General features: G+C 41.0%; 2 protein-coding genes and 1 long non-coding RNA gene across 10 annotated transcripts in view; 2 read left to right on the top strand and 1 right to left on the bottom strand.

Moving 5' to 3' along the window:
* The window catches only part of LOC109470667, a 57,783-nt gene extending 47,415 nt beyond the window's left edge, over positions 1–10,368 (bottom strand). The window contains exons 1-2 of the long non-coding RNA XR_002140269.1: positions 10,238–10,368; positions 8,883–8,958 (exon numbers count right to left, since the gene is read on the bottom strand). This is a non-coding gene — a long non-coding RNA (uncharacterized LOC109470667). The remainder of the gene's footprint in view (positions 1–8,882; positions 8,959–10,237) is intronic.
* Positions 10,369–13,305: 2,937 nt separating this feature from the next.
* LOC109470572 (coiled-coil domain-containing protein 73-like) lies at positions 13,306–15,690 on the top strand. The gene has a single exon (XM_019769537.1). The coding sequence runs from the start codon at positions 13,435–13,437 to the stop codon at positions 15,688–15,690; it is 2,256 nt and encodes a 751-aa protein (XP_019625096.1). The 5' UTR covers positions 13,306–13,434.
* A 1,429-nt stretch (positions 15,691–17,119) lies between these two features.
* LOC109470598 (F-BAR and double SH3 domains protein 2-like) overlaps positions 17,120–24,965 on the top strand; it is a 30,318-nt gene continuing 22,472 nt past the window's right edge. For all 8 annotated transcript variants that reach the window (XM_019769575.1, XM_019769570.1, XM_019769577.1 and 5 more), the window contains exons 1-3: positions 17,120–17,226; positions 23,380–23,477; positions 23,829–23,874. In XM_019769575.1, coding sequence (XP_019625134.1) covers positions 17,206–17,226; positions 23,380–23,477; positions 23,829–23,874 — 165 coding nt within the window. In that variant the 5' untranslated portion in view covers positions 17,120–17,205. The remainder of the gene's footprint in view (positions 17,227–23,379; positions 23,478–23,828; positions 23,875–24,965) is intronic.

Below are 24,965 nucleotides of genomic sequence, written 5' to 3'. Positions count from 1 at the left end.
TAATACAGTAAAGCTCAAACTATATGCAAGAACCAGTAAAGCAGTAAAAGTTTTATTCTGCTAAGAATCTCTTAACCAAGAATTTTTCTTAAACCATGTTCCAATTAACTAATATTTCTGCAATGATCAATCTTACTGACATCCCAGAGAAATGTTGAATGTAGACAAAAAAATAGGACAAAAAAGAAATTTACACGACACACCTGACCTACAATCCACGGCTCCATAGTGACAAAAAGCGCAATTACCACATTCATGGATCAATTACTGCAACATTGATGGAAAGAAAAATGGGGTCAGGCAATAGATAGATGATGGCTACTGCCATGCGGACAGCCAGGCAGCATTTATTATGACTATGACCCAGCAGTATCAGCCCCTACAGAGGCATAGGCTCCGGGGGAACATGGTAGAGTTATGGCTGTAATCATTATTTCAGAAGGAATATCAGTTGGATGGGGCTGGTATTTGCGGCAGCAACATCTGGGATGGAAGTCGAAATCAATACAACCCCGGAGCAAATGCCATGTATCAGTGTCGGGCCATTCCTACCGAGCAGAAGTTTTTCATCAATATGTCATACGCCATTCCAACCATTCTTGGGTTTGCGCTCAATAATTGATCAGCTATGAATAACTGTAATTTAGCAAAATAACTCTTCCCTGTAGTCGACCTTTCTTTCTCTAGGACGTATCTCTATAGAATTAATAGAAAGGTTTGACAGCAAAATTAGCATATCAGATGCTATGGACTACTTACATCATGTATCAGTGTCAGTCATTTACGAAGGTTAGACACATGATACAAAATAGATCCTACAGCTACATCAGATGTCAGAGTCAGATGTTCCAGATCATCAGTGAACTGTGAAGAAGTCTCCAAAGACAATTGGAACTAGTTTATCATCAAGTAGAAATAGTATATGCAAATGTTTGATGTAAATTACTTTTGCACACGGTTATACGTACTATCACACACCAGATATGCAGGCACAGAGCAGTGGCTGAATTACATATCACATGGAACAGCTTCAAAACTTCAAATGATGTCTTTAGTTGTGTGAGACACAGTTTCACATGGATGGCACCTGTCCTTGGTGCTGAAATGACAATCCTTTCAAATTTCCTGTTGTACTGGAATATACTGAGTCAGTATAATACTGGTCTTGGAAGGGTTACATGCAAACAACTACAATCTATAGTACTTGGCCTGTCCGTGGTACTGAAATGGTGTTCTAGTTAACTAAATGTGTTTTTTTGCCTTTTAAATCAGTCTGTTTCATCATAAACTTTTTTCTTAATCCTCATATTTTGCATATTTTGCATATATTTATATATATATATGTATTATAGAGTCATATTTTGCAACTGTTGGATTGAAAATTTGAGCTTAGATCCTCTGACGCCATACTTTGTTTGACTGAAATCCGTCACTGCTGTACTTTGTATTAACAGAACTTTTCCGCCATGCTGTGTTCCATAATCTCCCTCATTACGCCATGTGCGAAGCTCAATATCACACCGCTGTCTGCAAAACAAGATTTCCCTCCTGACGATTTGCCGCCAAAATTAGTTCTTCCCCCTTCTGCAGTCTTGGCTTGGTTCCATGTTCCATAATCCCTCCCAGAACACGGCCCAGCTCCGATCTCTGCCAATAACCTGCTCTCGCCGTTAAGAGAGAGCTTTGGCTTGTCAGGGGGAGATATCGGAGATGCACGTGGAAATGAAAAATTCCATTATCCACTTCTGAGTTGTTAATCATGGCAGGGATCTGGGATATCGGGGGATAGAGACGAGATAATGGGCTAGGGGATGACAGCTCTGTATCGGTATCTGTGTGCGGGCCAACAGGTAACATTATACAGCAACTACCTTCTAGTGTAACACCTCTACATCGCAGCCATAAAGTGAAGGAAAGAGAACTTTAACACTGAGTTACTTGTAATCCTTAGTTTATAGTTACAGCAGTTTCATGGCAGAACAAAGTTTCAACACTTTGAGTGAGTTTGGGTTTATAACACTGTGTCAACTGATTATTTTTTCTCTGTACCTTGTCCAGCATGTATCTCCTGATGCGCAGCTGCAAGCCTAAATGGAGACATGTCTGAGTCTCTCTCTGGGACAATCATGTTGAAGTGATCAGTGCGTGGTGGATAAAAGCAACACAAGCAGCATTTCCATTGATCATAAACTACAACTCTGTTTCCTGTTGGGGTTATCAACTGTCTTTTTTTTCTTCAGGGTGTTAAATTTACATTGTGTACTGTCATGATAGGGTACTAGTAATAGTAGGGGACTAATAATGCCCAAGCTAATTTACAAAATACAGAATAAATAAAACCGAAAACTTGTAATGGATGAGTCCAAACCTACAAGAAATATACTTAAATATGTACAATATGATATATATATATATACAGTGTGTTCAAATGTATTGGAATGCTGACAGAATATTATACCACCATGTTATTGTGACACAAGCAGATTTTGTTGATCTGGATTCCAATATATGTCCACCATACAAAACATTAATATTCTTACACAACATTACAGAAACCAAAGCCTCTTCACAGTCCAGTGACATCATATCTTAACCTTCCTGGCAAAATCAATACTATGTAATGGGTGCTTTAGGTAGACTAGTCTTTGCCACCCCACACGCTTACACCACAATCATCCTTCAGTAACAACACTCCCAGACAACATCTGTCTGTCTGGACGTCCAGGCAAAATAAAATTTTCATGCAGTGACTGGATTGTACATCATGAATCTGAACCAGGAATGTGCAGTTATATCATATGCTGTGTATACAGGTTTGTTTTGACAACAGCCTATCTAGTGCCCTATCACATGCATCGTGTGAATGATGGTCATACGATTGCAAACTGAGAACATTCTTTGGATAGTTAAATGCGTCCTCAAAATTCACCATGTCTTGTAACGGACAAGATTGCCCTAGATCCTTGGTGGCAGTTGGTTCTATCCCACCTGCTTGTAAATTCTACAGCATCAAAATCGTACAATGGCCCATGAGGAATACGACCTGCCATAACCAACTCCATACTGGGACAGTAACAGAAGAAAGTTCTTCACAGAAACATCAATAAATTCCGGGAAACATCTTTCAATGGTCACTTGAGCCCTCGCTTCATACAATCCACAAAGCAGTGTTACCAGCAAAGATCCGGCAAATGTCTGGTTGGCGCATGTAAAGTGTGTTGGTGAATGCGAAAATACCCTAACACTACGTACCTTAGCCAATGGTCTCTGCAGCCTAAGCCTGCATCAATGTACCCACACCAGACAGCAAAGTTTCAAACCTAGCCGCTGCCTGTGCAGTCAAGTGTGGTGGGAACGGACAAAATGTAAGTACGTGAAGGGAAACCTCCGCGCTGTAACTACATACCGTAGTCAATGGTTTCCATGATGGCCTAACTCTCAAGCAATGCGGTCGTCATTGACTTGACAGGAAACCCATTACGGCTTGTCCGGACTTGGGAGAAACAAATCAAGACTAGTACCCATCCCCTGGATGCGGGATCCTCCGATGAATAATTTAAAGCCCTGTATGTTAGTTCAAAGTGATCGGGAACACTGAGCGATGGCAAGCCTGATTAGAGTTGCCACCGTGTGGTCCGGTGACATTGCCATTTCTCACAACCAGGAACTACGATACTCTAAATGTAATTAGAGAGGAGAGAAGCAATCCTCGATGCAGTGAATGTACAATGCGACAAACGTGATGCAAATTTAATATCGTGCTACCACACTCTGAAAAGACCATCATCTCTTTGTTACGGACATGCTATCATTGTCATCGGAGTTATCAAATGATGCTCAGAACGTGATTAGGAGGAGAAATGTCACATCATTAATTTTTAACAATACATTTCTGACAAATGCACCGAGCAAGATGTAGCTAGCGTTACCCCCACTGGGACTTGGCATTACCGTAATTGAATGACCCAACCCCCCCTAGAAATGAATTGCAAATTCTGACATTTCTGGCCCTAGAGCTAACCCGGCAGCATCATTTTATGTTCGACAGAGAAGCAATGTCGTGCTGATCAGATGATTTCAAAGACAGCCGCTTCTTCCAGGGTGCTTTCAAAAAGCATCTGCCTGCTTTGAAGTCTTGTAATACATGCCCTATGCTGTCCCACTCTCTGAAGATCATAGGTTTTAGTGGGTCTGGGATTTCGTGCAGGAATAACCCCCGGTGCAGACAATCTTGGAGAAGATTGGGGGAAATCTTTATGGACATACTCAATCTGACATCGCTGATCTGATATCAAAGGCAACTCGTACCAGATTCCGCTTCGGCGAGGGGAATATTGAAAATCACTGATGCTCTGACACCAGCGGTACAGTATCGTATGAATTTTATCATCCAAGACATCACTGCAGAAGGACAGCAGAATCAATCTTTTAGTTTTACAATACAGAAGAATCACTAGTGCTGTTAAAGAATGAGAGAAAAAATGCAATGACTTGAAAAGCTATAATTTTTTAATGAATATGCTCAAAACGTTCTTGAACAAATACATGCGATAAAACGCTTTCGATATCACCTAATTTTGCAATTCACCTAGCCAGAAAATTTCAATCCAACTACATTTTTTAACCGTTACAAAATAGAGCAAATTGCTGTTTTGTGCAAGACCACCACTCCATCCCAAGGGTGCATTTTCCGGAGATTCTATGATGAAGGTTCTTCCAGGTACAGACAATCTTGGAGAAGATTAGGACAAAATCTTTATGGACATGCTCAATCTGACATTGCTAATCTAACATTAATGGCAACTGGTACAAGCTTCCATTTCTGCAGGAGGGATATTGAAAATCAGACACCAGCACTACGGCATCATATGAACTTTATCATCCGAGACATCCGTGCGTATGACGTCTATATCAAGTCTTTAGCATTCAGCAGAATCACGCGTACGGTGACATGTTACAGGAGAAGACAGTTATACAGGAGAATGTACATTAAGGAAAATCAGGCTATAGACATTGCTAGTATATAAGTCTTGACAAATAAAATATTTCATATGAATTCTTCATCATTAATTTGAATTCAGGGAATATTTGGGGACAAGTCTGATTTAAGAATTAGAATTTGAAGTAGATTGAGATAGGGCAAATGCTGCTTTGGTGGAGAATGTGAACCTACTAAATTGATAATTCCAATAATTCTATGGGAAGTTCCTTGTTCTGAGTCTAACATCAGTTACAAAGTACTCTAATGCTCAGTCCTTAGGCATAGCCGTATGTAGTTCCAGGGTTTGACAGAGATGAAACATGTTATACATCAAAACTGCCTGTACAGCAACTGAGTTGTTTACCACTCTGGTTACTGCATAGCACAAGGGGTCAGGCTATGGCAGAGGGCACCACTAAGTGGCAGAGTGTGAATAGAGCCTCCTTTGACTGAAAATGTTTGTCATGAAATAGCTACTTCCAAACTCCAAGTAAACTTTACAATTTAATCACGTCCAAATGCAAAGAAGAAACTATTGAATAATCAATAATCAGCAATACTCATCTTTCTTCAGTTTTCTTCAATACCTAATAGTATAAACTCTTATATCTGTTAATGAAAATGAATTAATTGGTCACTGAATTTCTTAGTGTGAAACCAATTTCCTTAGATGTTGATTTGACGCCAATCGCTGAAGAAAATCACTGAACACAGAATATGAGAACACAGTTCCTCTTTGCTATACTCCAGTATACTTAGTATAAATAGTTCACAATACACGATACATGAAGTAAACCACTATAATATACAAGGCAAATACACACTATCACTCTTACTTGACCACTTGGTATTACAGTTCAAGGAGACAACATTTCAGAACAGCATCAACCATTCTGGGATCAAGGCCAGGAATGGATGGCTACCTTGTAACATGATGATACAGCAGCACATCAATATAGATGACGGCTGTTGGTTCCCAAGTCTTTCAAACTTTGCGGATATGGAACAGCCAGTATCAAATTTTGTCTCGTCACAATCACCAAGCCAGTCATAAAGTCGTCCTTGAAGTTGACCGTGCAATACTATAGCAGTGATTATTGATTCTGAAGTGTTATATACAGCACCGCTGCAGGGTTAAAGATATCTCAGGATGAATATATTCAATAGCTTTGATGTTGAAGCTTGGTATCCATCTGTTTCCAGCTTGTGTCCAGACCACTCTCCAATGTTCATCACAGCTACCTTTGTTGAAACGATATCATCATGGTTTATGACAATCTGAACTTTTTTTATTCCTCAATTGTTAATTTGCTTGTTTGTTTTTATGCATGCTTGCTGGCTTGCTTGCTGGCTTGCTTGCTTGATTTTCCTTCACCAAATGGTGCAAAAAGTCCACAATTGCTGTCTAGATCTATTCTATATTGAAGTTGTAAGATCTATGGAGGTGGAAAGAAGTCCAGTAGGACTTTGGATTGCACCCCACATGGCAGATGGGGACACGGTCTCCCTATCCAATAAAAAAATCTATGCTATGCTCAGATGGTTACTGGAGACCTTGGACTACCACTGACCCCAAAATCCAATCTGTGATAGCAGCAAGTGGTCATATGCATGGCACTGGGAAGCCATTTTAATGCACATTTACTATTCAGACAGATATCCATCCTAGTCTAGCTCTGATCTCTACTCTACTCTACTTGTCTAAGTAAAGTAAAAACGACCATGATAGTGATACTTCGCTCTTTCTGTTTCTGTTGATGATTTAAAAATGAAACAATGCAAGTAATTATGAGTAATTCAAAGTACTGGGTAGATATATTGCTTTGGCCTGAATGCAATAATCCCCCACACAATGAAACAAAATGGTAGCTCCCTTTACGACCAAATAAGGTGTCAACAGGTGGGCCCGACCTTTAGGTAACCAGTTAGCTCGGTGATCTGGTCCGAACTTTCCGGTTCAGTAACCATGGAAACCAGCAGCCGCCTGATGAGATGGCCGGAATAAAGCCAAACCACGGACATGATTAATGACCTTTAAGTGGCAACCCACCACATTGGTGGTATCTAAGGCAACAACAATTCATCTCCTTGGTTCTAGGATACTTTGAAGTACAAAGGTCAGCTGACAGAAAAAGCTTTAAAATCTTTACTTGTGAGAAGTTAGGATCCAAAGTTGGTGACCTTTATCTGGGTTAAAACTGATTACATTGACCTTCTAATTGACATCAATATATCTTTTCATACAACAAAGAAAATCGCTAATTTCCCTTTTCCATCCTAGTTAAGTCTATACATTTTTGAAGCCTTATAAAAAACCCATAAGATTTAATAAGAGATCACAATGAAGCCTTCTTTAATCTGCTTCTGGAAGTTGTCTTTGATTTATGTTTAGAATCAAAACATTTCAACACAGTTGCTCCACTACAAAGACTTCTCCAGTAGCTGATCTGGTGACCAACAATAAACAGTTCATCAATTTGCTGCCATCCTGCCCTTTGACCCCCCTGCGCTCAGGTGTAACATTTTTCCCAGCAGTTGTTTATTGTGGCCTTCAGGAAGGATTTATGTGATCTCCATCCTCATATCTCTCCAACCCTGTCATAACCTGGTAACCTAGGATGGATGCCAGTATGGCTCAGGCATATGAACTCATATATTGTAGTATACTGAGCCCAAGGGAATATTTCTATGGCTCTGATCCCAAGTACATGAAATTCCTTACTTAGCAAACAAATATAAGATAGAGTTAGCATGTAATATAATCAACCATACTGCTTTGTGGCTATCCATACTGCTTTGCAGTCAGAAATACATGTACACATGATAGGCACACAGAGAGACCAAATATAAAAGTCCACTCTGAAGATTTTAACTATATATCTTGTTCACAATCAAACCACAAGCCAACCACTAATGTAAGTGAAAACACACCCTCCTTGTCTCTAAGTACTAGTAGTATGCAGAGGTTAGCGGAAGTCATTGTGTCAAACTTGCCCCACAATGTTGATAACAGCACAGGAATAGTTTCCTATGTTTAGTCTAAGCAGGGAGCAAGTTTGTTGATAGACAGAATTAAAGTTGTCAATGATTCCTGCACGCAAGCCTTCTGACCCAAACTTACTTGACAAATGGGCACTGTGCGTTATGAAAATAGGCAAAACAACATCAGGATAACATAGATAAAATGTGCTTTCTTTTTAGTCACATTTATGATTACTCATGTGTCTTCTATAATTGATGCTAAGTATCAGTGGGTGCCACATAGAATTGGTACATGCAAGAAATTATACGTCCAAGTCTCATAACTTAGCAAAAGTTTGTTTGGAAAACTACTTTTCAAAGAATTCCCAAGAGCTGGCACATTCACAATATTTTCTGGTATATTCTCCAAGCTGTATCTATTATTATATCATTCCGTTGTTCCCCTGGAAAATCATAAACTTTCCACTAAATGGATTTCGTGAACTGTGCACAACACCTCTCACCTGTATATCCACGCACAATGATTACATCCCTGCAAATGTATATAACAGTCCATCGGGCATTCATCAACAGGGACTACGTACACAGCTCACAAAAGTCCCTGAAGCCAAACACTACATATGATAACTTGTCAAAAATACTGCAGCCACAGCAAGCATAGGCCACATAAATTTATCTCCTTGGTTCTCAGCAATTTTTTTAACAAGAGAACATAAAAATAGAAGAATAGAAGGAAAACTTGCAAAGGCAAACTGTGTTTAACAAGAAACGTAGTTTTTGCTTCCCCTATATTAGAGTGTTTCCATAGAGAAAGTCCAGTTTGGCATCTTAGAACCAACAAATCAAATTTGTGTGGCCATTGATAGTCTGTGAGGAGAGCAATATATAAAATATATATTACATGTAATATACTACTCACCCTATGTTGTAGTTTTATCCTCCCTGCATGTATCAAACCCTCAGGAGTCTGGACTAGGCAATCAGCCAAAGTCAGCCTGGAAACATGGTGAACAGAGGGACCAATCAGCTACAAATACAAAATCCAGAGATTCAAATGGCTATAACAAGTTTCACAAGGGGACATCTCTGGCAGGTAAGCTAAAATGTCCATGTAACTTTTTAAAGGAGATCCTGCTGTTTAGAGACCATCAGATATTATATTAATAAATAATATAATATCACTTCCTGACAGAGAGACGGTGAGGAAGAGATTTATGCAGTGTTTGAAGCATAGACAAATACTTGCACTAACTTTGGCAACAGTCAACAGAAAATTTTAATCCAACAGCTTTATTCTACAATTACCCGCGGAAAAGGAAAACTCAGGACTATCAATAAAATATCTCAAATTTGCAAAACAAATAGCTGGTGAGTTATGCCAAAGGGTAGTTATACTGCCATTATTTATTTGTCATGGATCCAGAAATAATCTCATGCTCAGTTCATCAGTCATTTGTTTTCTCCAGTCTGTTGTTGATTAGTTTCAGATGGTATCAGTAACTTTTGGCCCATGGGAATACAACTGTCTACTACACCACCTGGAAGTTGGCTGTTACGCTGCTAAAGGGGCTGCCAGAACATAATTTTCTTGTATGTCAGTTGGAAAACCCTTCCCAAACCTCAATATCACCAGACATGGAACTGCCAAAGAATCTATCAAATCATTTACTACATGCTCTTGCAAAAAATACAATTTACACTATGTTCTCTCTGAGCAAGAAACAGCATCAAAGCACTCGTTTTCCAGCCTTTATTATCTGATATTCATCTGTGTATGACCTCCAGCAACCCTCAATTCCCACCAATGGCTAGGAGGCAGTGATGCATGCACCCTCTCTCGCACGCAGCTGAAAAATTATCGACAAAAATTTCATGCTGGAGAACTCCAATATGTGGAATGGGCTGCATCTTATGTTCATTTTTGTGCTTCAAACAATGTGTCTTCCTTTCAAGTAATACACTGTGTTGAACTGAATGGAGTAGAATCTTTGACCATGTGGAAACTCTATGGTAGTTTGAGCTGCTCTTCATTTCATATACATATCCAATGCCCAGTAGTTGTACTTGTCCACCACTAACACTGGGTGGTTTTGTTCAGTCTTGCTTCCAAGTCATAGTAATACATGTGGTGCTGCCTGACACTTCTTCTTGTTATGTAGATTGTCCCACCAAGTAACCATGTGTGGTTGGTGAAGAATATAAATGATTTTTTTTGTCCAATAAACTTACAAGCAGTTAAATGGAGAGGTGGATAAGCTGATACCTAACACTTACCTCTGAGAAACAGCTCAGGAAACAGTGGGCAGCTCACAGCCTTGCCTGGTCTGTTACAGTTGAACATAAGGAACACATCATTCCTCAGTCATCACGCCCAGACCCTCTCTCAGAGAGTGGGGACTGTTCACTTCTTACCTAAGGGGAGGGATGGAGGAGGCAACTTGAAGTAAACTAGTTGGTGCTTATCAATCTGCATTCATCAATTATTGGCACCAGTTCCAAGACACGGAAAGAAAAATGATTTCTGATGAAACATCTGACTGTTTAATTACATGCTTCAGGGGACATATGAAACACAAACGCAAGACGAAATTGATTTTTTTTCTGTTGTAATGTTGAAGAGTTACCCTTCGCAATCACAGCCCTCTGGTCTCTGGTCAACCCCTGCCTTTGGTGTTCCTGCCTGAAAAACATTTGGTTGACATGGAACAGGGTTCAATAATGTGGGTCCCCAGGGACATAGCCAGGGGTACAGCCGCTCCCTTACTGAGACTATCCAAAGTATCCGTGACTTTGCCATTGGCCCTTGACTCTCACTGGCATTTCTTTCAGTCCCTGGGCCCATCTGGCGAGCAATTCTCCCCAGTTCACTGGCATTTGCCAGGAAATCTATCTGTACACTCAGTCATGCTGAAATACACAGTGCGAATCAACTAAATGCTGCAGCAATGTATGCAAAAATGGCAATTATAGCTTATCAATTTGTGTAGCTTAATTCTAGATGGAATAGTCACTTTCTGCGAAAGAGACTTATCTTCTTGAACAAAAGCAATTATAATTATATAATAAAATGTGCTAGTCCAAGATTTTTTTCAAAACCTTACTTGCTAATATCTATAAATATTTGTGATAAAAAATGATAAACCGGATAGTGAGTATGAGTGAGTGATCATACCTTGAACAACACAAATTTTCTGTACATGTAAGTAATGCACTTTGTGCTCACCACAAACTTTGGACACTGACTAGTACAAATGCCTCATTTTCCTCCAAGTTACTGTGAAATTAATGAATCTGCACCGTGGCCCATAATTTAATGCTATCCTTACCCTCCCCATGTGCATGAATGGACCTTCCTTGCCAGCATGTGGGACCACTCTGCTCCAGTCCTCTGGTGGACCAGCCCAACAGGAAGGGGTGGGGACAGGTCCGTCATCCATATCCTGTGGTCAGTGACAAGAGCAAGTGATGTGACCCAGCTGTGGCACCTTAGCTTATCTCCAAGCAGATATCAGGAGAGAACATTTTCCAACTGCCCTACGAACTTCTTGTGACACCTACATATGCATCAATAAAAAAGGTTCAATCACAATGATTTTTCCTCTTCTAAAAATTATGTCCTTTTCTGGCCTCCCTCCATTAACTGATATAAGTACCAGACCTCTTTTTATGATCATATAATAATGATATGATGATTATAATAATAACAGGAAATCAAAGAATAGACCAATCCGGCTCAAACACACTGAACCCCGACAGTCAAAATCAGCACGGGAAGGGACGTAAAGTCTCTACATGTTTTTACCAGCCTGATATTCTTGATTTACCATGGCAGGAAAAAATACAATCCTACATGCACATACACACACACAATATTCTGTAAGCCCACAACCCCAATATGTGCCTCTGTGGTACCTACCTATACCACTGGCTTCTATCCAAATCTTTTCACATTTGATACATAACACATCTATATCATGTGATCATATCTGCGACTGGTGGGCAAAAAGTGGGTGACAGTTGGGTGATAATTTGCATTTGCCTTCAAATACTTTGCATGTACATTGTTACATGATGTAAACAAAAACAGCGATCTTTCGGCTATATGGTTCCACTGGGGTTGCAAGAAGTTTCCGGTCAAGTTTTATTAACCTACTTCGCACGCAACTTCTCCAAAATGTTCAATGCTCGACAACGTTGTAGGAGGCGTAATCGTCTACCCAATTTTATACCATAAAGCACGGCCAGGACGGCTTGGGCTTTTGGTCTTCTGACGACGGCTTGCGACATTAACACATATTACAACCGCGTCAGACGTTAGCAGAACTGTTATTTTTTTAGTCCAAGGAGGTCATTGCCTAGTCGACTTCCTGCCCCAAACAGACCATGCTGCGGCGCTGGAATTCTTTGTTGATGTTGTTGTTGTTGTTGCAGGCAAAAATGGCCAGAAAGCATGGATATTCGTTCCCACTGCGAATGGAGGTATGAGGAGGTAACGTTAGTAGTGGTCCTAATTTCGTTCCTACAAACGAAAGTCATCATGCAGATTAATGACACGTTCAACCAACATTCCAACATGAAATTCACATCGAAGAACTTACTGACACTGACAAAATACTCACCAAGTGGATGTAAACGTCGTTGAAATAGATTGCACTTTGAATGTTTTGGTACAATCTGACCATGTGGCTACGACGGTCTTCTCGAATTTCCCGCATGCGCACAACGTGCGGGATTTCCGCCTTCCGTATTTTCTCACGCCCTGCCTGGGAGGCGTGGTCTGGTTTCCTAGGCAACCAGTAGCAAACGTGTGGCGAGCATCTCCAAGCAGATATTGGATAGCGTCCGGCTCAGTGTTTTCCGCCTGTTTCTGATGCTTTCCATACCTCCCCCTTAGTGGTTCAAACCTCCTTGGTGATTCTCGCTTCTCTCGGGGAAAATTAAGAGTGGTTCTTTTCTCGAAAAAATTAAAAGTGCTATGAAAAGTGCCAGAAATGACAGAAATGTACCAAACTGACAAGCGTAGAGAAATACCCTGCATATCCTCAATCTGCTGCAAGAGGTCGCGAATGCACTGGTTACTGAATCGCGGTCGGCTCAACTCAGACACTTTTTACCGGGCAACTCAATTGCCAAAGACGCGCTTGAGGCTACGTACGTTGCCTAAAACTTGCTGACCGGGTCTTGATACGATTGGGAGTGTAGTTGAAACATCATTTTCGCCAGTGGCAATACAAAATACTTGAGTATGACCTACAAGGTGATAACTGCGAGCGCGTTTTTGCCCATAAAATGAATGGGACGTCCCAACTTTATTTCTCTCGCGAGACGTGGCGAGAGTTTGGACGTCACGAGAGTTCGCATGTTCCAGTCTGTTCCAGTCGAACATTACAAGGTTAAAAGGGTGACTCTGGAAAGAAGCATCGTCTGTAGCCTATGTTTAGCAGAGTCTTTGATAATTTTGGTCCAGAACGATGCAGTGTGATCAAGAGAGTGTACAGAAAGAGGGAACTGAACAGGACTCACAGACAAACGGTCGTGCTAATGCACTTGGATCCAACAAAGCAGAAGAAGACCTCAAAGCAGACGACGGTGAACTCAAACCCAAAGCGTTTGACAACGGAGCCTTGAGTCAGGCAGAGTGTCTGAAGTTCCGAGACAACTTGTTTGAGGTTATTGAAGAGCTGCGGATTCGCAGAGTAACCGATACTGAGAATGAAGAGAGAATCAGCCAGCTTGTCAAGGAGAAACACCAACTGGAAAGGGCTCGGGAGGAAGAGGATGGGGCCACTGCAGAGCTAGAGAAGAAACATGGCCAGGAGATTACAGATTTGCACAAACAATACAAAGAGCGAATACAACAGGCAGAAGATAGCAAGAACAAGAGTGTCCTAGATCTGGAGACTAGTGAGAGGGAGATCAAAGCCTTGAAGGAAGAGGTTCAGACCTTACACATGTGTAAGTACAGTCTTGAGCAGAAGGTCAAGGAACAAGAGCGGCAACTGAAACTTCAGGCCTGTGCTAAAGACTCTCACTTGTCCCAGATGACAGAGATGGAACAGAAGTGCAGATCTCTCTTCCTGCAGTGTAGGCAGCTTACAGAGACACAGGACAGGCTGGAAAAATCAGTGAAAGAAGCAATCAGGATAAACAAGAAGTTGAACTCTGTTAACAACCACCAGACCTGCCTGATAAAGATGCATGACGCAGCACTGGAAGCTCAGAAGAAAGAAGTGCAAGTTTTAAAAGTCCAGGTTCACTGCAAGCTGAACAACTCTGATGTCACCTCAAGTGATGAGCACAACAGCCTTCATTTGGTGCAGCAAGAACTTACAATACAACAAGACTTGAGTAAACAGCTTCAGGCGCAACTAGAGGAGATTAGGAAAGAGAAGACAGAGGCTGTGTCTTCCCTTCAAGAGTGCCAAAGCCTGGTGGACAGGCATGTCGAGACATGCAGTCTTCTCAAACAGAAGCTTGAAGTGGTGGAGTTGGAGCTACAGAACCTCAAAACTGAGCATGAAGGGCTGAAGACATCATTTGATAAGCAGGCACAGGAGTTACAGAACCTGAAAGATGTCCACAAGGATGCTTTTGAAAAGTGGGGGAAGGAGGAGGCTTCTTTGCAGAGAAGACTCAAGACGTTACAGGAAGACTATGAAAACTTGGAGAAAGCCCATAACAACCTTGAAGAGCTGAACACATCATGGGCCAAGAAAAACATCAAGATGACAGAAGAAATCAACTCCTTGACAAACAACAAGATGCTTGCAATAAAAGACTCACAAGCAGAGACTGCATCAGTGTATTCTCAAACTGAATTGTCTTCAACAGACAGTTCTACGCAGACAGACCAACAGGAGGAAGATTCGGTCAGCAAGACCAATAAACCAAACCACTCACTTCCCACTGTGACAAGCCTTGCTCCAATGGAGTTGGACGATTGCAGTGAGTCAATAGACACTCCACATGATTCAAGCCTAGCTCAGGATAAGCCATCTGAAGGACAAAAGAAAGAGAACAAACTACACAAAAATGTTGAAAATGTTACAGAAGTGCAAACAAGTATGGAAATTGATTTGACCAATGAACCAGATTGCTGTAAAGAAATACCGATTGGCGACAACACACAGAGACCAGATTCAGAGCCAAGCAAAGGCTCTAGTCCTCCGCAAATGGTGCAAACAACATCAGGGTATCAGAAAGCTGATCCTGTTGAAGCCAAGGAGGCTGTAAAACCACCCCAAGGAAGCAAACTGAATGAAGAGTTTGAAAGGATTGATAAGGTTTTCCAGGAGGCACAAGAGAAGAAATCAAGTAGCAGTGACATTACCACAACATGCCCACAAAATAGCACAAGTCATAAGGATAAGGGTTCTTCATCTAACAAGGATCAAAGCAGTTCAACAGCAGTTCCTCTAGTTGTGCCCAGTGATGTCCGTGGTGCTGAATTGCCATCCGACTGTTCTGCTGATGCTGTAGGCAACAATGACCAACCCATCTCCCAAATGAACAATGGAGAAGCCACAGGACAGTACCAGTACAAATTTGTCAGCCTCCAGGAAGCTTTGCCTGCTTTGCAGCAACACCAAGAGAAGCATGACAAACTGCAGGCTTCAGGAGCAGACCAGTCATCCAAGAAAAAAGGGGGTTCGGAAAGTCAGGAAGAACAGACTGACAGGAATGAATGGGAAGAACTGGCCAAAAGTTTTGAAGTTCAGCCCCACTGATGATGTCAGATATCCATGATTGGTGGCAAATCTCACACAGTTTGAGGACTGAAAATGTAATGTGAATCTAGAACATTCATATAATGCTGACCTCTATCGGTCAATGTTGCGTTATGCATGTAGTTGTGCTGTTCATATCAGGTACTCAATATCCTGTGATGAGGGAAATGTTTTCTTGCATGTTCTAATCGTGTTTGTTTGAAATTACATAAAGTAACTGTTACACCACTCCAGTCTAGATGAATAGTTATAGTTCCTGGACCATTCCTGTTCATGTTTAATTCTAAAACAACCAATAGTTTGTGTATTGTGAACTGGACACAGCAAGCGTAAAGCAAACAGTCTGCTATATATTGATAGAATACTGGTTTCGTTCCTTCGATTTTTTCTCATTTGCTACCATACTTTAGTTCTGTCTCTTAAAAGAAATTTTGAAGAGAAGTTTGGCAAATTGAGTAATCTTTTTATATTGTAAAAAACATTCACATTAATGTCATTTTCAATTGAATTATATTACAAAGTTGACAAATACCATTCTGTTGGTTTTTATTTCGATGCTGATGATTTGGGCTTGCTGGTAAATTTGTACTAAAGTATCAATCGTTTTCTCATTTGATGTGATTATGGGAGTGAAAGATGTGATAATTCCATTAGACATTTTAAGAAGGTCTGCATGGGGGGTGCTGGCATCAGGGCACAACAGGAAATCATCTTGTTCTTGCAAAAAGTTTCTATGAGTTCATTGGATTATTTGTCAAGTTTGTATTTATGGGGCATCATGATCAGGTAAAACACGACAGGACATTCTGAGTTGTGACTTTTTGGCAATCTGCCCTTGGGCCTCTAACATTGTAAGGAGAATGTGAAGGATGGGTCCTTGCGTGCCATGAATCCCAATCCGCACAGCAAGCAATTTTGCTGACCATCCATCCCCATCCCTGTACGTCCAATCTTATAACTCCATGGTACAAGTATCAAAGGTGCTAGCATGCTAAGGCATGGACTAGAGGCTATAAATTTCATTGGCCCATTTGGCCTTTTGCTGAAATGTCAAGGCCAACAAGATCGGCTGCATTCCACCAGCGCCACTGATTAATCCGGTTTCCAATTAATTTACAAATCCACTTGACATTCGTGAAGAGCATCTTGAGTTCAAGGGTACTATTATTGGCCTTGACCTGTTACCAATATAATCTCCAAGCAAGTGTAGGTCTGACACATCATTTTACCCATGTTTTGAGGATTTCATAGGTCTGCATTTTTCTCTTTTCACCATAGGAGGAGCTAATCTTACATTTGCGGTAAACACATGACTACTGAGAGAAGCATACCACCACCCCCATTGATTAAGTGGAACATTCCATAAAAATGTTACCCCAAAAGTGAATGGAATGTGCCAATTGCATTATTCTCGCGAGAGTTCACACAAGGTGACCCAAGATGGCGGACAGGTGGTGCCACGGATCGATCTCGGAGTGACAAAATTGCCTGGACGTCGCCGCCCGGAGCGTAACCATGCAGCCACCGCCGAGAAAGGTACGTCCTGCCGTCCGCCGAGCTAATTAAGGACGTTCGGAAGGGATGGCAAGTAGGGGTGGTTAGCTTTAGGGCGATTTCGGTGGGCGTTTCAGTACTCGAGACGCGGACCGTACCCTCTCTCTTCTTTGCCCCTACGTAAATATTGTTCTTTGTGGGACGCAAGCACGATCAAAAGGAAACAGTCTATTGATGATTTGAAACACGTAAATATCGGCAAACGACTGAGTAAGTGTGCATGTTCTTAAGGTGGCAAACAATTTCATTGTGGCATACGTGGTGGAACCTTGCCGTAACGGTACTGTACCCACTAAAAGTGAAAGTAGTGTACATGTATATGTAACTAAAGGTTGCAGAAATGACTTTTATTTCGTTATGGTCGTTGACCCATAAAGACATTATTGATTGTTGAGACTTTCTATGTAATACAGTGTGACATCAAAAATGTGGTGACAATCATATGGATGTGCTCATTTAGTAGCTAATTTGCCTTCAACACTTTTCACAAAATGACACAGCATTTCTCACTTCCCATGCAGCGAATCAGTACAGCACTCAAAATCCTGCCCCACCTACTCATTTATATGTCGAATGTTTCTCAACCACAGCTAGCTTTGCCTGTGATAACCTTGCTTCAGCACACAGAGCAATCAATTGCTCTCTCATCCATTGAGCTGACATCTTGCCAGTACTGATAGCTGCATTACAAATTAATGAATGCAAATGTCGAGCTTCCGACATCGCTTTCTCTCCCTCGCTCCTATCAGGTCATTTGTACATAGTAGGTCATTTGACTTGGAGAAGGGTGGCACTGATTTGTTCAGGGATGGTCCACTTTGATGGTGAGAAGTGGACAGTAGGGGTTACAATCAGGAAATGAGTTATCTTGTCCAGGAAGTGAAAGTGATTGACATTTTGGACTTCAAAGGTCTACATTGAAGAGTCGAGGCGACATGTGCCCTGAAGAACTTACATGTAGGCCTACAGTAGGGTTAGAACATGCCTACTCGTGGCTTATATTTCTCACCTGTATTTCTCACCTGTAGCCGGTCAATAGGTACCCTGTATGGGTAATGAGACCGCACTTCGGGTAATTTCGGCGGTAGCAGTTCTTCTTCTATGATCAGTACGTAAAGGTGTAGTTGTACATATCCTGGTGATTCTTCCACTCGTGTGCAATATGGTTCTTGAACTCATTTACTGATTTGCTGGACACTGCTTCCTGGGAAAGAGAGTTCCACACACTTGTGACTCTTGAAGAGAAGAAGCACTTCCTCGTCCCGTGTGATTTTTGTACTTGATACTTGAAGGAGTGGCCCCGTGTGGTGGTTGAAAGACTGGGTTCAAACATGGTCCCTCTACAAATACTGCAGCTGTTTCCAACTCTTACTTTGTCATACCCGTGTGTGATTTTGTAAAGTTGGATCACGTCTGTCCTTTGTCGTCTGAAGTTGAGTGTCGGTAACTGGAGAGCCTGGAGCCTCTGGGGATAAGGGAAGTGGGACACTGACTCCACAAGCTTTGTAGCTCTTCTCTGCACTCTTTCGACACTGTCCTTGTCTCTCTTGGTTGTAGGACACCATATCACGGTTGCATATTCTAAATGTGGACGGACTAAGCTCTTATAAAGAGGTAGAAAAGCCTCCTTGTCCAGGTACTTGAAGGTGTGCCTAATTGCACCCAGAACTCTGTTGGCCTTGTTTACTTGAACCTGGACGTGTGTGCTAAACTTGAGGTTACTGTCAATCGTCACCCCCAAGTCCTTCTCCTCATGTGTCACCTTCAGCGTGTGGAGTGTTCCATCTTCCTTTGTCATAGTGTACTCGTGTGTGGGGTTTCTTCTTCCCAGGTGCATTACTTTACACTTGTCAGGATGAAACTTCATCTGCATCCTAGATGACCATCTCTGCAAAGTATTCAAGTCAGCCTGTAGACATGTGGAGTGTATATTGCTCGTGTGGATTTCTTGGGTCGCATGTGTTATGGTCTGGCTCGTGTGGAGTTCTTGAGTCGCATGTGTCTTGGCCTGGCTTTCACACCCATGTGCAATGGCGTAGATCTTTGTGTCGTCCGCAAACAAGGAAACAAAGTTATGTAGCTCATCGGGTATGTCACTGACGAACATTGAGAAAAGAAGCGGTCCCAACACTGACCCTTGTGGTACGCCACTCGTCACCGCTTTCCAGCTGGATGCTTGGCCGTTGACTACGACTCTCTGTCTCCGGTGCGTCAAGAAGTTTCTAATCCACAGTAGCAAGTTCTCTGCTATGCCGAAGGATTCTACTTTGTTGATCAACCTCTCATGTGGAACCGTGTCGAACGCTTTAGCGTAATCCAAGAAGATAATATCCACCGGTACACCGTGGCTCAAGGCCTCCGTCCACACATCCAGTGCCTCTAGTAGGTTTGTGACTGTGGATTTACCCTTGGAGAATCCATGTTGTTGTTCGCATGTGAGGTTGTTGACTCTCATGTGTTCTAGTATAGCATCTGATATGAATCTTTCTAGCATCTTGCAGATTATGGATGTCAAGGACACCGGTCTGTAGTTAGCCGGATCTGTTCTGCATCCTTTCTTGTAGATTGGAGTCACGCATGCCTCTCTCCACTGGTCTGGAAGCTTTCCACTTTTAATACTTGAGTTGAATATAATAGTTAGAGGTATGGCTAGCTCGTGTGCTGCTTCCTTCAAGACTCGTGGGTGTATCCCATCATTCCCAGGTGACTTATCGATTCGAAGTAGCTCTAGTTGCTTTAGTACCATTTCCTCTGTAACTACTATTGTCCTCAGTAGGTCACTCTGTAGGGGTTTCAGTGTAAACCTTGGCACATTACTGCGATCCTCGTGTGTGAAAGTTCTGACATACTGTGTGTTTAACACTTCGGCTTTCTTCCCGTCTTCAGTAGTCAACTTTCCTTCCTCATCTTTAAGGTCTCCCACGTTTACTCTAGTCTTTCTGCGGCTGTTGACATATCTCCAGAAGGATTTGTTGTTTGACTTCACCTCTCTGGCAATCCTTCTTTCAAATGTCCTTCTCGCTTGCCTGGCCGCATGTGTAGCTGCATTTCTTGCTATCTTATATTTCTTCCAATCTTCTTTGCTTTTTGTGTTGAGATATCTTATCCACGTGTGAAATTTCTTCCTTGACTTTCTGTACGTCGCATTATTCATCCATGGTGGTTTCACCCTCTGCTTCTTGCTGTTTGTTTTTCTCTTGGGAACGTGATTATTCACTGCCTCGAGGATTCGGGATTGTAGTTCATCAAACGCTTCTTGTGTGTTCTTGTTTTCAAGTACTTCCTCCCAGTTGATGTTGAGATCATTTCTGATTTCTTCAAAACTTGCTTTATCATAGTTCAGTGATGGACTCCTTTCCCTCTCCTCATGTGAATTGAAGTTAAAACTGAATTGTATTCTAACATGGTCGCTCGCTCCCAGTGGATCGTGGTGCTCAAGACCTTCCACCATTTCTGCTTCGTTGCTGAAAACTAGATCATCCACTGTTGGAGTTTGATCACTCCTATATCTTGTTGGTTCTTTCACATGTTGATATACGTATGTGTCTCTCAAGCACTCTATAAACTTGTTTGCTGCGTTAGTTGAGCCTTCTGATCCAAGCACATGTGGTGAGGGGATCCATCTAATTGTTGGGTGATTGAAGTCTCCTGCAAAGAGCACATGTGTTGCTTGGCCGTTAGTTGCCCATTTTAAGTTCTCATGTAGGGCTTCATCACGTGTGCATGCTAGAGTTGGCGTCCCTGATCTGTATATCACCCCAATCCTTAGAATATCATTCCCTTGGCTCTGCATCTCCACCCATGTGCTATCGTGAAATGTCTCTGCATGTGGTATGATTTGTTTGGCTTTTAGTGATGTCTTGACATATATACATGTCCCTCTTGTGTTTTCTGCCGTTAAGTCACTTGTGAACAAGTCATATCCACTAATTTGCATGACTGAAGAGTCGGGTATTTCTCCGTGTTTTGGTTTTATAGACAGAAATTGCATCTGAACAATTTAACAACCTATAATTTGTCTCTCTCTCTAGTCTAATCATTATGTACGCTAACAGTAACTTAGCGTACTGTACTTACTGTAGATACCTCTTTACTCCTACATATAAATTAGAGACATACTGATATAGTATGGGATATGTTTTAAGATATTCCCATTATATTTATATTTTCTAGAGTTAGATATCATAGATTCTGTTCTTTTTTCTGTTTGTTTGTCCAGAATTGTATCAGGAAGCTTTTTGAATTGCTGACTCATTTTTGGCCAGAAATATGGGATTGGCTCAGTTTAAACAATTGTAATAATCATGTAGTGGCCATAGATATCATTCATGGCAGTGTGACTATGCCATCTGCTAACACTTCATATAATTACACAAAATATGATATTACTCGTAAACATACCTTCTACCGGGTATGTATTATCAATTGATCATCATCATTTTTTCTGATATATAGCTCACACTTTTCTGTATCATCAGTATATTATTCAATTGGATATATCAAGTAAGAGTTAATTCTACTGCATTATCTACGTGTATGTACTAGTAGTTGAATATGAGCAGTTAATGTCATCAAGATTTTGTCCGTGTATGTTCAAAGCTGCACTGTCTGTTCAATTTTGAAGATAATTGTCATCAATAAATCAATAGAAAGCTATTATGTGCCAGTGTGACTACGCTCAGTACGCTGGCTGATCAATAAACACATTACCTGAATAAGTTTCAGTAAAACAAAAGGAAGTCTTGTATCATGTCATGTTATAATGTTAGTAATATAATAACCATTTTCTTAATTATATCATGGCCCGTCTTTGACTTACGATAACAGCAGTAATATCCAATTGAACTATAAATCTTATGAGTATTATTTTCTGGTAGTCAATGCTATGTTATAAGCATGGATCTCTGTATGAATTTCTGAAGTTGCCGGTTTGAAAATTGTCACAGCATTCAGGGCATGGCTGTACAAGATGTTGTTGCAAGAGACTTTACTACAAAAGAATTGCACTGAGCTCACAAACTGTAACAGTGACAATTTCAGCAGTTTCAACCTTCAGGGCTATCAGTTCTGGTAGATTTCCCCTATACTGTCTCGCTCCAAATATCAATTATGCATGCCTTGTGAGCGATGCTGGTAGGTCTCCTATAATGACGGGGTAGTGCACATCCATTTTCTATGATTGCCATGTAGGATTTCCGTGCTGCAGTTTTCCACTCGATATTTGGTCATGATGGCTGGAGTGCTTCTTAATCATGTCTTGGGCTTCATCACGACTGCAATAGTTGTAACTTGTAATTTAAACATGTACTATCTTCATAGTGAGCGCTTCCTTTGTTCCGATTGTGCTATATTATCCTTTATAATTATAAGATCTACATGTATGCACATGTACACATGCACTTACATTGTACATACGCAGGACAATGCTGGAGCAGAATTACCATAGGTGCAGTTTTGCTTCCTAAATCGACATCAGAAATACATGTACAGTGTACCTGCATGACTCCCATTTCACCTACAGGTCTAATTCTGAGCCCTGCCTTAGAAGCACACTATAGACAGAGCAGTACAGACTGACATGGCTCAATGGCAATGTATAGGCCAATACCTATCTGGTGACCTAACTCTGGTTCTTGTTCATGCAGCAGTAGAAATAAGCCAAGGACTTTGTCTGTAAGACAGAAGATATACTGTTTGGCTTTTACAGGAATGTTGCTGACTTCAAGAAACAAACCAAAATGTGCAATCATTATACAACTGTCAAAACATAAATGTAAATGTAAAACTGTGGTTGAACTAATCATTGGGGGAAAGGAATGGTAACTGTCAGTTTGTTGTTGTCATACCTCTATCTAACCTTGAAAACCTCACATTTAACCTAGCTGCCTCTCAGGAGGTCAAAGGGACATACATGTACATGGAAATATTCTTTCACATGTACTACATTTACTGTCCAGTTTGCCCTTGAGTTTTGGGCTTTGGAATATTTATGGCCATTAAATACCTGCACTGGGTACACGTTTATGCCTACCAACATGTTGGCAAAGCAATGTGATGTTGTGTATATGATGTACATTCAAGTTTTTTTAGCTAAAATCTTATCTGTTCCTTGCAACGTTTCTCTGTTGACTACAGGTAAAGATTAGCCAGCAGCTAAAGACGGTTCACTCTGAACACATCTCCAAACTACAGGCCAAACATGAGACAGAGTGTAACCTTCTGGAAGACATCAGGTAAGAAAATATGTTGACTAGTTTCAATGTCTACTAGTATGTTGATGATTACGACTTATGATAATTGCACATTGAAAATATAATAATGGTATGCAATATGCACATCTTATGCACTGAACTATCAAATTGACATTTGAGTATACATGTATGTGCTTTGATTGCACACATCATCATATTTTAAACTTCACTGTGTGCTTTCTAGACAAAGGTGTTTTGTTTTTAAAAGCCAACCTTTGATGTCAAATATTTACCAGGTGTTAGTGTGCTGGCTTAAGTTGCACTCTCACTGCTAAACTTTCACTGCAAAGACTGCTACCTGTGTTTGTTAAATACTGACTTGTCAAATTTCAGGGCATTTGGAAGCAAGTTGTCAGCATTGGAGAAAGACTATGGCCAAGTGAGTTGCGAACTTTCTATGGTTACGGAGGTGTAAAAGGGGTAGAAGTGAGGATAGGCATACAGTTAGGTCACACGGGTCATGTTAATGTTGGTTTTAGCTTTGTTTGGCTAGAACGGGTTGGGCTGGGTTGGATAGGTGTGTAGTACCGGTAGGTGCTTTGTTTCAACTTCTGTTGCATGTACTGTATACAAAATCACCTGAGGCAAAGTGGAAGGGGTTAGTGACCCCTGTAGACTAAATATAAGTATGACAACATTACCTCATTGGAGAACAGAAGAAAAAGTTCCTTTGCTCATGGAAACAAATACAGTTTTGGGCAAGGGTGAGTTTTGTGGTGAAAAAATGCTGCATGCAAACCCATTTCAACAGACAAACCCATGACATTGAATTCGTTGTACTCAAAAGTTGTTTTGCTCTAATATATTTCTCTACTCCCTTACAAAAAACCCTATGACTTAAGATTGTTTAAAGGAAATTAGTCTGTGTCAGGTGTGGCATGTTTGACCAACAAGGCACATGTCACCCCCCATTCGGGGCATTTAATTTCACATTTATTCAATGCCATGATTAGTCTGAACAATTTATCTAAAGCAAATGTTTGTACATGTACAGTGTAACCTCGAGAACGGCAGGCACTGCCTGTCCCTTTTGGCTTCCTTAAACACTAGTACTGAGTCATGGCACATATAGTAAACAAATATTGGAATAAGCTGGAAGATATACAAACTTTTAAGACACTGCATCCATTTTTAAAAGGCCAATAACCTACATATTGTAAAAGGCACTGTAGTCAGAGGGTGTTTTACATGTGTTTGTTTTATTTCTGTGTTGTGTACTAAAAGGTTATCATAATAGTAGTCAGCTGATTTTAGCTCACGTGATGTTTGAATAATGACAAAGGAACAGTTGTCAGTTTCTAAAATACACACAACTTCGCTATTCATTAATATTTGAAAGGGTCACCTGAAATGACCAAATCATTTTGGACAAATGTTTTGAGGGACATTAACGATTTTAAGCAGAAAAAATTAGTGTTAGGCTGGTGCCTGTAATATGACAAAAATACCTCATTTCTGTATTCTACTAGT

This window comes from Branchiostoma belcheri, unplaced genomic scaffold (assembly GCF_001625305.1).
Source record: "Branchiostoma belcheri isolate BF01 breed outbred unplaced genomic scaffold, Haploidv18h27 scaffold23, whole genome shotgun sequence".
Taxonomy (NCBI): Eukaryota; Metazoa; Chordata; class Leptocardii; order Amphioxiformes; family Branchiostomatidae; genus Branchiostoma; species Branchiostoma belcheri.
Note: the sequence above shows the minus strand (reverse complement) of the source record. Positions and strands in the feature narration are given on the sequence as shown.